General features: G+C 29.8%; 1 protein-coding gene across 1 annotated transcript in view; it reads right to left on the bottom strand.

Annotated features, from left to right (window-relative positions):
- Positions 1–10868: 10868 nt before the first annotated feature.
- Positions 10869–13900, bottom strand: part of LOC107869851 (fruit-specific protein-like) — a 12343-nt gene continuing 9311 nt past the window's right edge. Inside the window, exon 2 of the mRNA XM_047403385.1 lies at positions 10869–11428. Within this exon, the coding sequence (XP_047259341.1) occupies positions 11211–11428 (218 nt within the window). The 3' untranslated portion in view covers positions 10869–11210. The remainder of the gene's footprint in view (positions 11429–13900) is intronic.

The following is a 13900-nucleotide window of genomic DNA, read 5'->3' as shown; positions in this document are numbered from 1 at the left end:
AGCATAAACATGATATTGGCAAGTTCCTTGTTGATTTTATTTTATTTGCCATCTTTTTTTACCTTAAGCTTCACCTATTCTTAATTTTAATTTTCTTGTGCTTTGGCTCCTCGTACTATGTTTTTAATTCCTCCTATGTCAATGCTGACATTATCCTTTCTTTTTGCCCTTCGCTTGTATAATGCAACCTGCAAATCAATTCACATTTGCATCAACAAATGAATAAAGGTTGAACAACTTAACATTTGCATCAACAAATGAATAAAGGTTCAACAACTTATCAGATAGAATAATTGATGATAAGGAAAAAAACCAACTTCAATATGCTCTAACTTGCAACTTAAATACCTTGAAACAATAGAAGTCATAATATCTGATTCTAGGGAAGAAAAGATCCAAGGAGAGTAAAATGAGAAAACACTTGAATATATATAAATAAAAGGTCATTCATCAACTGCATATGTTAGTAGCCATGCAACCAACAAATATTTACCTCAAGATGTCTCCCCTAAGTTTAGCTTACCAAATTCTTGCATCATATCACACAATGATTTGGACCATCAAAATTTAAGATGACTTGAAGAACATGTAAATGTTCATAGCATGAGAAAACATATGCTAACTTGAAAATCACATACTCATGAATTGAACACATGCTAACCATGAAATGTCATACACATGCATGGATTATGAGAATAGTCAAATCTTATTGAAAATATCATACACTTCTATGTTGTGAAATAGTATGCTCTAAAGTGTATTCTACCCTAGATACACCACATTAAGTGGCAAAGATTAAGGGCAATAATATTGATGGAAAGACAACGAGATGCTTGCTTAAGGCTTCGACACAAATCTTATCTATATTGTCATATAGTTCCTCTATAAATTATCCAATGCTATTAAATTGAAATATAATTAAAATAGTCTCATTTTCTCAAGCAAATATTGAAATTCATAAACTAACAATGATGACATCGAAGAATGTAAAGACTAAAAGTAATTGAAGATCTTGACAAATAATGAGAGTAGCGAAGAAGTCCAACAGAAATAAAGAAGAAAGAAAAATGATGATGCATTATACCACCACTTATGTCATAATTCGATAGCCAACAAAGAGATTTCTAAATAAAATGTCAATATTTGTTGCAATCATGCACTGTGATGTGTTGAGATATCAAGCAACTAGGAACTACTGCAGAGAACCTTAGAGCTTAACAAAATAGAGTGGTTGATGATGAAGAAATGATAGAAAATAGAGAAGAAGAAGAGAGTAATGTAGTATTTAGATTGTTGTGTATTATTCATCATTATGTTAATGTGAGTATACATGACTATATATCGGATTGGAACAAATTGGTTAGAGGTGGATTAGTGGTAGGTTAGTTAGTTGCTATGTTGTAACTACCTCAACTAACTGTGATCCTAATAACTAACTTTGTGAAGTGAGTTATAGTTAGCTAGTTGTGCATTTGTAGTGGATGATCAATGACTTCTTCCTCTTCTTAATACTCCCCCTCAAGCTAAGGGTGGAAAATAGATTGATCAAACCTATCTTGGAACTTAGATAAGCATGTTGAGCCTTGCATAATCCTTTAGTCAGTATATCAGCAGATTGTTCTTTAGTATGTATATATTCAGTCTTTACAATGCCTTGTTGGATTTTTTTCTTGATGAAGTGACAGTCAATCTCTATGTATTTTTTTCTCTTATGAAACATAGGATTGGCTGTTATCTGTATTGTAGCTTTGCTGTCTGTGTACACTATTATTGGTAGATCAACCTTGAATCCACCTCTTGAAGCATTCCTAGTAACCATATCAATTTTGCCACAATAGAGGCTAGGCTTCTATACTCTGATTCAGCTGAGCTTCTACATACAGTAGATTGTTTCTTTGACTTCTAGGATACTATATAACTTCCAATTTTCACTAGAAAACCAGTTACTAACTTTTTTGAATGTACACATGCTGCTGAATCTACATCACAGTATGTAGATATTGTATTTTGTGGTTTGCTAGACAACAAAACTCCAAGTCCTGGCTGTATTTTTAGGTACCTTGCTATCCTTTTAGCTACTTTCATGTGAGATCTTTTAGGTTGTTGCAAGTACTGACTCAGAGTTTGCACTGAGTAAGCTATATCAGGCTTTGTGATCATCAAACATAGTAACTTTCCAATGAGTCTCTGATAAGATCCTTGATCCTCAAGTAGTTCATAATCTGTAGTTGCCTTAGTAGATACTTGATCATCATACTCTTTAGTGGTAAGCTTTAGATTGTAGTCCATACGTGTAGTAGCTGGTCTTGAAGCTGAAAAACCAAGCTCAGATATTTACTCCATTGTGTATTTTCTTTGGTGCATAAGGATGCCTTGATCTGATATAGCAAATTCTATGCCTAAGAAATATTTCAACTCTCCCAAGTCTTTCATCTTGAAAGATAGTTGTAGAACTTTCTTTGTCTTCTCTATTAGCTCAAGAGTATCTCCAGTTATCAACATGTCATAAACATAAATGAGTACTATAGTTGTTCCTTTTACTGTCTTCTTGATGAACAAAGAGTGATCAAACTTGCTTTGCTTCAACTCAACCCTTATCAGTGCTTCTGTTAGCTTGGCAATCTATTGCCTTGGAGCTTGTTTGAGGCTATATAATGATTTGATGGGTCTGCATACCTTATTCTCCCCCTGACTCACAAATCCTTGAGGTAAAGACATATAGATTTCATCTTTAAGATCACTTTGTAGAAAAACATTATATACATCCATCTAATGTATGTGCCAGTGCCTTGATGCATCCATGGATAGAATGGATCTCACTATCACCATCTTAACTACAGGAGAAAAGGTTTCCTGATAGTTTATTCCTTTATTTTGAGAGTATCCTTTAGCAACTAATCTAGCTTTTAGCCTTTCAACCTCACCATTTGCCTCATATTTGATCTTATAAATCCACCTACATCCAAATGGCTTCTTTTCTTGAGGTAAACTGACTATTTCCCATGTGTTGTTGTCTTGCGAAGCTTGAATTTCAGCCTTCATTGCTTTAATCCACTTAGGATCTTGAGATGCTTTAGTTCTTGAGCTGCTTTAGTAACTGATGTAGGTTCTGTAAAAGAAAAAAATGCAGCATTGTAAGCATTGTATTTTGGTGATATATTGTCATAAGATATATAATCAGATATAGGATAAGGTGAGTCTATATGTAAGCTCAGAGATATGAAGTCTTTGAGCCATATTGATGGTTAGCTTCCTGTAGTTGGCTTCCTAGTAGGTTCTGCTGGATGAGATCTTCTTGTCCTAGGAACAACTTGCTGAGGCTGTTGTGTAGATGTATTAGGAGGATGAGGTGCTAAATCACATAGATAAGTAGTTGTTGGAACTTGAGAGTCAGTAGTTTCTTGGTTGATAGGTACTGCAATATGACAGTTGAGATCATCATCTATGTGATCCATTGTTGATAGAGTATCCACAAACACTGGTTTGTCTATGTGTTTTCTTGTAAATGGAAAAATATTTTCTCTAAAGATAACATCCCTGGTTATAAAAAAACATTGATTAGTAGGTCATAAGATATAGCCTTTCTGTAGCTCAGAATACCCCATGAGTACAAATTCTTTTAATCTAGCTAACATCTTATCAGTTTGTACCAGGTTCTTAGCAAAACTAATACAACCAAACACTCTCAAATGATTTAAAGAAGGTATTTTGTTATACAATTTTTGATGTGGAATAGTTCCATTTAACACACTTGAAGGCAGTTTATTAATCAGATAAGCTGTTGTTTGCACACAATGACCCTAAAATTTGAGAGTACTTGAGCTTGTAACCTGATAGCTCTTGTAATCTCAGAAGATACTTGTGTTTTCTCTCAGCAACTCTATTTTTCTGAGGAATATAGGGACAATATATTTGATGGATTATGCCCATTTGATCAAAGAGCTTAGTGCATGTGTCATTCATGAACTCGGTCTCATTATTAGACCTGATGGTCTTTACTGTCTTATTAAATTGAGTCTTTACATAGTGCAGAAATGTAGAAATGACAACACAAACATTTGATTTCATTTTTAGCATATATACCCAAGTCATTCTCATGAAGTCATCAACAATGGTCAAAAAGTATTTATTTTCATCAAAAGTTTGGACCCTATACGGGCCCCATACATCCATATGAAGCAATTCAAAGATAGTAGATGTACTTATAGATATTGAAGAAAAAAATAATCTACATTGCTTAGCACAATGACACACATTACAGTTTTGAAGAGTATCTACTATATCTTGGTGCTTATTAGGCAGGATTTTATTCAAGTTAGAACTAGACACATGTCCTAATCTCTTATGCCATAACTTTATTCAGAGTTAATGCTGTAAGAGTCATGCAGTTGAGTATTGAAGCTAGTATTTTCAATAGCTTTCTCATGATGTTGATTGATCAGTAGATAAAGTCCATCACATTATTTACAAATCTCCTTCACCTTGCCATTGGAAAGATCCTGAAATATACAAAAGTCGGGATAAAATAAAATAACACAGTTTAATTCTTGAGTTACCTTAGAAATAGAAATTAGATTATACTTGAAGTCTGGTAACATAAAGACATGGTTTAGTGTGTTATGTGTAGAAATAGAGTTGCAACCAGTGTGTGTGACTTGTGTGATGTCACTATTGGGTAGTTGCACCTGTTTGGGATGAGGAATCTAAACTACAGAAGCCTTGCTAAGCATGTCTACGCTAGACACCATGTGATTGATGGCTCTTGTATCAATAATCCAGTCCCTCAGAATCATAGCCACAAGTAAAGCTTTGCTTTGACTAATACCTGGTTCAACATTACCTGCTATATTTACAGAAAAACTTGGAGTGATGATTGTTTTGGTGAATTGTGCTTGACTCAGAAGCTGCACTATTTGGTTATATTGGCTTTGAGAAAACACACAAGCTCCAGGTTGAGTATTTTAAGGTGTAGATTGAGTTGTTCTTGGAGAACCACCAGATAAACCACCAGACTCAGTTGAAATATTCCAGGCAGCAGGTTGTCCTGGTCTATAGCCATTTGTTACACCTTCACCCCCTTCTTTTTGAACCTTGAGTCTTGAGGTTATCTAACTAGCTTGTAGCAAGTTTCCTTTGTGTGACCTTTCATTTTACAGAAGTCACAAAATAGATTTCCACTTCTCCTGAACTTCTGATGATTGACTTTAGAATATAATGCTGAAGCATCCTGAGTAGTACCATATGAACTTATTGGCATGGACCCTAACAAACCAGCAGCACCAATACCAATAGAGTTTTTAGATTCATCACTAATTATCATTGCATAGGCCTGTGTAACTGAAGGCAGAAGTGTCATGAGAAGAATTTGGCTTCCATTCTGCAAGTAGCTGTCATTTAACCCTATCAAGAATTGATATAACTTATGCCTCTGTAAGTATACCCAGAAATCTTTAGATTTAGCACAATTGCATCCAGGTGGAGGAACAATTGCGTCCAGCTCCACCCATAACTCTTTTAACTTAGTGAAGTAAGCAGGAATAGAAGATGTTCCTTTCACTAAAGTAGCAATTTCTTTGTGAAGGTTGAAGGTTCTTGAACCATCAACTTTGCCAAACCTTGACTTGAGATTTTCCCATACTTCCTTAGCAGTAACTGCATTTATCATCCCTTGAAATAGGCTACTAGAGACTGTGTTCATTAGCCAAGATTGCACTACTACATTACATCTTTCCCATTGATACCAGAGTTCTTCTTCAAATGATTCTTTCTTCCATGTTCCATCAACAAATCCCAGTTTGTTCCTTTCAAGAAGTGCAATCCTCATGTACTTTCTCCATAAGGTGTAATTATCAACCCCAATCAGCTGAAGATAGATAAGAGAGATTCCACTTACATCAGTATTATTTAGGTATAAAGGATGATTATGATCAAGCAACTGTGTGCCATTGGATACACTTGGATCAACACTAATTCCACCATTTACTGGTGCAGTACCTCTAACAGTAGCCATTGTTATAACACAAAAAATTAATCGAGAACTATTCTATCAAAGATTTTTCAAGAAATAAAAGACGAAATCAGAAGTTGATTGTTTGATCAATTAACCACTGAAAACAGAGGATCGAGAAGAGAAGCAACTTCTCGAAAAGATTGTTGTAGAAGAAAACTAATCAATTTGATTGCAATGCTCTGATACCATGTTGCAATCATGCACTGTGATGTGTTGAGATAATCAAGCAGCTAAGAACTACTGCAGAGAACCTTAGAGCTTAACAAAATAGAGTAGTTGATGATAAATAAATGATAGAAAACAGAGAAGAAGAAGAGAGTAATGTAGTATTTAGATTGCTGTGTATTATTCATCATTATGTTCATCTAAGTATACATATCATTATGTTCATGTAAGTATACATGTCTATATAAAGGATTGGAACAAATCGGTTAGAGGTAGATTAGTGGTAGGTTAGTTAGTTGTTATGTTGTAACTATCTCAACTAACTGTGATCCTAATAACTAACTTTGTGAAGTGAGTTATAGTTGGCTAGTTTTGCATTTGTAGTGGATGATCAATGACTTCTTCCTTCTTCTTAATAATATTTACTAGTGAGCATCAAACATCTTAATTATTTGCTCCATCTCTGAAATATAAATATATAGTGAGCAAAGTTATCTATATGAAATAATAATTCATGATAATAAAAAATAAAGCAAAAACATTAAGGAAAAGGGGAGACAACAAACAACAAAAAGGGAAACGGAGGCGTATTGTTTACCAAATCATCTTCTTCTCCAAATGTGTCTTCCTTATGATGGAATATGATTGTAAATTGAATCGCACAAGCAACGGAAGTTACGAAATCAAACCCATCAAAACTTCGTTTAGTGTGTGTTTTAAATCTCCACAGAATTCAACAGATTCACAAATCAATTAAATAAAATAAAAATTAAATAATTACATCACAAATCAAATAAAGAGTTGCAAAGAAAAAAGAGAAATCCGAATGAAGCATGTCAATGAATATAGAGTCATGTATCTACTTAATAACTGATTTCCTATTCCTATTAGGCTACTCACTCGCTTCTTCCGCACCTCTCACTTGCTTCAATTTCTCATTTCTCATTATGTATCCCGCGTTGATTAATTATCAAATAAAAAAGTGCAGTGAACTACACCTGATGTTTATATCTGACACTAATTGAACATTTAGTGTAAGATGGAAAAAGAAATTGTGTTAAGAAAAATCAATACTTTAATTGTTGTTTTGATCGGAGAATTTTGAAAGTGAAAGTGGAAGATAGTGCAAAAGATTATTATAGTTGTAACCAAACTTGGAAGGATCTGCAGTTTCTTTATAAAGTGTGCAGTGAATATATGGATAATAATGTGCAGATAATTGTTTTTTATTTGTAATTATCCTTTTTATAAAAATTATTTAAATTCATTTTTTATTTTTTAAATAGGATTTTTTCTAAAAAAAAGTTTCCTTGTATTTTGGTTGATACATATCTATTTGAAACTACCTATATTTTCCGAAAATATATAGATATAAAAGTAAACCAAAATAATTATGTTTGTGAAACTGCCTATATTTAAAAAATTATTTTTCATTTTCTTTTAATGTGTAGTTCATATAGAGATAGTTATTCTGTAAATTAGCGTGTGACAATTAATAATGTTTTTTAAAAGTTATTTTAGTTTTAATTTTTAATTTAATAAACATAATTTTTTTTGGCGATGACATGTGTCAATTTTTGCCTTTATTATTATATATAGATAGATATATCACTCATTGTATTTTTTAAAACAACAAATTTATTATATCACCCCTTTAATTGTTTCCTAATGTATGTTCCCAATACAAAGTGGACAAATATTTATAAACGGAGCAAGTATTCATCCAACAAATACCCCTCCATTACTAAAAACTTATCATTCATACTAAAAATAAATATTTTATAATTCTTGTCATTTTAAAAAATTAAGATATAATTACTTATTTATTTTCACTTTTATGAAGAGATATTAATATAATGCAAAAAAGAAAATTTTAAATTGAAAGAATTAATAAGATATTTTAGTCAAAATCAATCTCTAATTAATATTTTTCTTAAGGAATGTGTAAGTAAAACTATGACAAATATTTAAAAGTGAAGGAAACAATGGTTTACAAATTTACTCTATAAATAGTTATGAGATACTAATATAATGCAAAAAGAAAAGTTTAAATTGAAAGAACTAAGTTTTTATTGAGGGAAGTGTAAAAAAAAATGAAAAATATTTAAAAACGAAAGAAATACTATTTTACTAATTTACTCTATAAATAGTTATGAGATATTAATATAATGCAAAAAGAAAGTTTAAATTGAAAGGACTAATAAATAAGGATCTTTTAGTCAAAGTCAATCTCTAATTAATATTCTATTAACATTTTTTAGGAGTGTGCAAATAAATATATGACAAATATTTAGTAATGAAGGAAATAATATTTTACTAATTTACTCTATAAATAGTTACGGAAAATATTCTTTAGTAGTTTCTTGATTATGTAAAAAAAATAAAAATTGTAAAGAGTGATAAGATTGGAACAAAATCAATATTTTTTAAAGAGGGACAAGATTGAAGAAACATCCTTTTTTTTTCCAACAAAAAAATAAGAGGGATATGATTGGAAAAACATCATTAATCTCTTTTCAATTATCCAAGAAATCATATATTTAGACACAAAAAAAAATCATTTATTTAGATAAAAAATGAAAAAGATTAAATAAATCATTTTTTAAGAAATGAGGGAATACAAGGAGAGCAAAGTTTCTTGATTATGTATATTTTCTTAAAAGAGTGATAAGATTGAAAAAACATCAACTTTTTTTTTTAAAAAAAGGAATAAGATTGAAGAAACATCTTTTTAATCAAAAAAAAAAAAAAGAGGGATATGATTAAAAATAAAACGTTATTAGTCTCTTTTCAATTACACAAAAAAAAAAATCATTTATTTAGATAAAAAAATAATTTATTTAGATACACAATGAACTATTTATGCAGATTGCATGCAATGCCTTTGTCTTTTATACATCACTTTGCCATTTGCTAGATTATTGGAAAAGTTATTTTTGTTTTTAACTAAATTTATATTATTGTTTGTATCTACTGGTTGTGTAAAAAGTTGGCTATATATGAATAGTTTTGGGGGTAGGTAGTAAATTTAAAAAGTATTAGAGAGAGTTAATTAGATAGTTCATTGAAGATATGATTTTAAATAGGAGGTTGTTGATCCAAGAATACCTATTATTATAAAAAGATAAATAGATAAAAATGTGTTATCGAATGATCTTGTTGTTCGTTCATACTAGTCATAGTATTAATATTTTGTGACTGTTCTCAGAAATATTTTGATTAAATTAATAAGAAAAGAAAAAAAATATAGATGAAAAAAAATAGAAAACTTTCCAGAGTTTCAGTGAAAATCTATTTTTCATCATATATTTTCTTAGTCAATTGATTCGTTGAAAAATGGATAGAAAAATATTTCATATTTATAATACACATTTTTCATTTTGATTCGGTGTGAAAAACACCCATTTTATAAAAATATATTGGATATATTGTTGTTGCTAAAAAAAACCTCAATAAAAATATATATGGAGGGAACTTTTTGTTGAAAAAAAGACAATGACCAACATATATTTGGAAACATACACAATATTATTTAATTTGCTCTAAGAAGAATTTTGAAATAACCTTCATTAGTAACATGTTTACAGTAGGTACTTTCCTAATATATGAAAAATTTATTTGGAGCACAATAATATTTAGTTTGCTCGAACGATAATTTTGAAATAACCTTCATTAGTAACTTGTTTAAAATAAGTATTTTCTAATATATGAAAATTTTATTTGAAAACATACACAACGTTCTTTAATTTTTGAATAACCTTCATTAGTAACCTGTTTAGAATAGGACTTTTCAATATATGAAAAATTTATTTGAAAACATACACAATATTATTTAATTGGATCGAATGATAATTTCAAAATAACCTTTATTAGTAACCTTTTTAGAGTAGGTACTTTAAAAAAATTATAAGGTTACATTTTATTTGTCTTAAACTTAGAAACACAACATTATTTAACTTGGTTAGACACACAACATTATTGAACAATAGTTCCGAGATAATCTTCATCAGTAAGAGCGCACTTGCTAAAATACGGAACAGTAATTCGGAATAAAACAATTGTAGGCACAGCGCCTACAAATTATCGCATCACTGCAATTATTATCGTCGTAGCAAAATCGATATCAAGTAATAAGACCATCACAAAGTAAAAGTAATTTTTCTTTCATCTTTACAACATCAATAGATAACTTTCTTAAAGCTATCAATTTAGGACCACAACACATATTAATTGCATGTTATAAAATCTTTTACAAAGAAAAGAAAAGTTATAAGGACAATAATAGATGTTTCTTTGTCTCTTTTTTTTTTTTTTTTTTCCTATGAAGAGTTGGTGGAGACTTTCTTGATAGCAAAATATTGTTACTAGAATTTTGATTATGAACAAAATTTGTAAGAAATAATTGGAGATAAATAGGTTTGGCTTTTCGTCATACTCTTTTTTTCAGTTAGTTAAATTCAAATATTTGACAGAGGTAAAAGTATCTAAAGTTTGGCTTTTCGTCTGCTCTTCTTTTGAGCTAATTAAATTCAAATATTTAACAAAGAGAGAACAAATCACTCAAGATGGAAGTTTATATAGCAAAAAAGAGAATAATTGATGATTAGACATGAGACTCATAACAACGTATTAATTCACGTGTGGTATTTTGACCGATATTTCAATAAACAATTAGTAAATTGTATATAAAATGAACACAAGTTAACAATATATATTTATTTAAGTTGTAACCCATATATTACAATAGTTAGTTCCCCAATATTTGGAAAACTAGCTAGGTTACGTATTTATCTTCTGATTATACAAACTTGAAAACACAACATTATTTAAAATGCTTGAATATACACAAAGGCATATCAAGCATATAATAGTAGTTACATCCATCCTTTTCACGCAATAAATATAATCTGTGCGTTCTAAGGATATTTCACTCATAACAACACACTTACTTTTTAACTTGCTTAGAAGCACAATATTATTTAACTTGTTCGAAAGAAAGTTCCAAAATAACCTTCATTAGTAATAATTTTGAATGTCAAAACACGGAACATTCCTTGTAATTAGGCGGAAGAACATAACCTTTACGAGAACAAGTTTTACAGAAAATTCCATCATTGCAATCGCTATCTGAATTGCATCTTCGAGAACAAGTAATACCATTACCAAATGGAAGAAGTAATTTTCCCTTCATCTCTGCAACATCAATTGGTAAGTCTCTTAAAGCCATCACTTTAGGACCCCAAGAGATATTAACTGCACATAAATTGATTGTAATAATGATTAGAACAATTAATATACACAAATTATTACAAAGATAGAAGAGTGGTAAAGTGAATTTAAAACCTGAGATTACAACAAAGAGAGCAATGAAGAAAAAAACTTGCTTAAGGAAAACCATCTTAACTTAATTAATTTAGCTCAAAGATAACAAATTGAACAACTGATGTTTTCTTTGCTTAATGGTAGGTAATATTTATACTAACATCGATATAAGGGCATTATAGTCATTTGAAGTTCTAAGGTGTGAAACACATTCTTCAACCATAAATTTAAACTCTTCAAAATCAAATAATGAAACCTCTTATTTCTTTGTTCAAATAATTCAAAAAGTATACTCCTTCCCCACTTAGAATCCCAAGTCGAAATAATTGCAAGTGCATGGTATATTACTTTTAATTTTTGTTTCAAAAAGTGTACTATTAAATGGATGCAACAGCCTTAATTTTATATCATTGACCTTTAGTTATGTGAAAAAAAATTAAAATATGAATAATAATAATAATAATAATAATAATAATAATAATAATAATAATAATAATAATAATAATAATAATAATAATAATAATAATAATAATAATAATAATATATAAAAAAACAAAAAAAAAAAACTAAGACCATTTGGTCATGAAGTAGTTGGGTATGTGGAGTTATCAAAATCTCAAAAATCAAAAAGTACAAAATTCCATGGAATAAAAAGAAGAGGTAACAATTTGATAGCTCGATAAAAGATATTTATATAATTTTTATGACTATCTTGTTTGTTTTGATATTTTTTATAGCAAAATCAATTGTTATATGTACATAAAAATATTTTATGTTTTATTTCATTGTTATAGACAATAAATTATTTAGGAGTTTTTTAATTATTTTTTAATATTGTAAAAGATAAGAATACTATTTAAATTTTAAATTGGAAGAAAACATGCATATTTTTCTAATTAAAAATTAAAGAAAGCTAAGCCTTATCTGTAAACAAAAGTACAAAGATTTGAACTCTAAGACACACATTTTACACATTTTACATTGTAAATATAGCAACAAAAAATCTTTTCACCTATTTTTTTATACGCATGGTCCATCTTTTAATTTTTATCTAAATTAATTTTTTTATTGTACTTTCGGAACTTTCTCTTTAATAATTACTAGCTATTTATTTTTTTAAAATAGGCGAAATAAAATAGGATACACTCAAGTGACATGATAAAATTAAGAAAAAATTACAAAAACTAATATACCTAAGACTTTAATTACAATTAATAACATCATTTTACCCAAATTACAAGATGCAGCAAAAGTAGCAATATTTTTACCCTTTTATTGATAAGCGTTTCTGCTACACCTTTTTTTTTTTTTTACGTTTCCCGATTTTCACGCCACTTTCCTATTGCAGTTCCCTCTAATATAACGTTTTCTTTAATTTTTTTATTTTTTTCTTCAGCTTTATTTTACATTTTTTTTGTTTTGGGGGATTTTTGTGATTCTTTTTGGGTGTTTTTCAGCCAAGAGATGCCGCTTCCGGTGATTGGTGGGCTAGTGTCTTCAATTGGACTCACTTGTTCCAACGTTTCCTGGTGGGGTTTGAACGGAGGGAGGGTCTATCCGGCGAATTTCGCCGTGATGGTGATCGGCAGCGGCAACAATGGCATTTTACCGGCAAGTCTTAACCGGAACCAATTACAGGGGTCGAATTTTAGTCGATGGTTCGCTGGTTTTGCAGATCGTGTGAAGGACGGGCTTGTCCATCGTTTATGGGTTTTCCGACGATATGGTGACGATGGATTGATATATTCCTGTGAGATTTCGCCGAAAAAAATTGTTTTGCCGCCTGTTTGCTCTTCTGACATGGAAAATATTGAGAAAATCTTATCTCCAAAATACCAAAAAGTGAAAAAGTATGTGGAAAAGAGGAAGTCAAACGAAAAGAAAGAATATGTATTTTGCGGTTTGTGCATATGTATTTATGATTAATAAATATATATTTTTTCAGTTATGCATATATATTTATGAATAATACATATGTATTACCAGATTGCATGTGTATTTATGACTAATGCATATGTATTTTTTCAGATATGCGTATGTATTTTTGAATAATACATATATATTTTTTAGTTATTCATACATTTTTATCGGATTGCATGCTATATTTATTGATTTGAAAATGTATTTTTAGTTCTGCTTTAATTTTATAGATGCATATGTATTTATGAATAATACATATATACTTTTTCAGTGTGCATATGTATTTATGACTAGTGTATATGTATTTTTCCAGAAATGTATATGTATTTTTTCAGTTATGAATATCTATTTATGAATTATGCATATGTATTTATGATTAATGCATATGTACTTATGGATAATACATATTTTTTGTCATAAGAATATTGTTATAGATATTTTTGTGTCCTATATGTTTATACATACAAATGAGTCAAGTATGTA

Source organism: Capsicum annuum, unplaced genomic scaffold (genome assembly GCF_002878395.1).
Source record: "Capsicum annuum cultivar UCD-10X-F1 unplaced genomic scaffold, UCD10Xv1.1 ctg4023, whole genome shotgun sequence".
Classification (NCBI taxonomy): Eukaryota; Viridiplantae; Streptophyta; class Magnoliopsida; order Solanales; family Solanaceae; genus Capsicum; species Capsicum annuum.
This window is presented reverse-complemented; position numbering and strand designations above follow the sequence as displayed.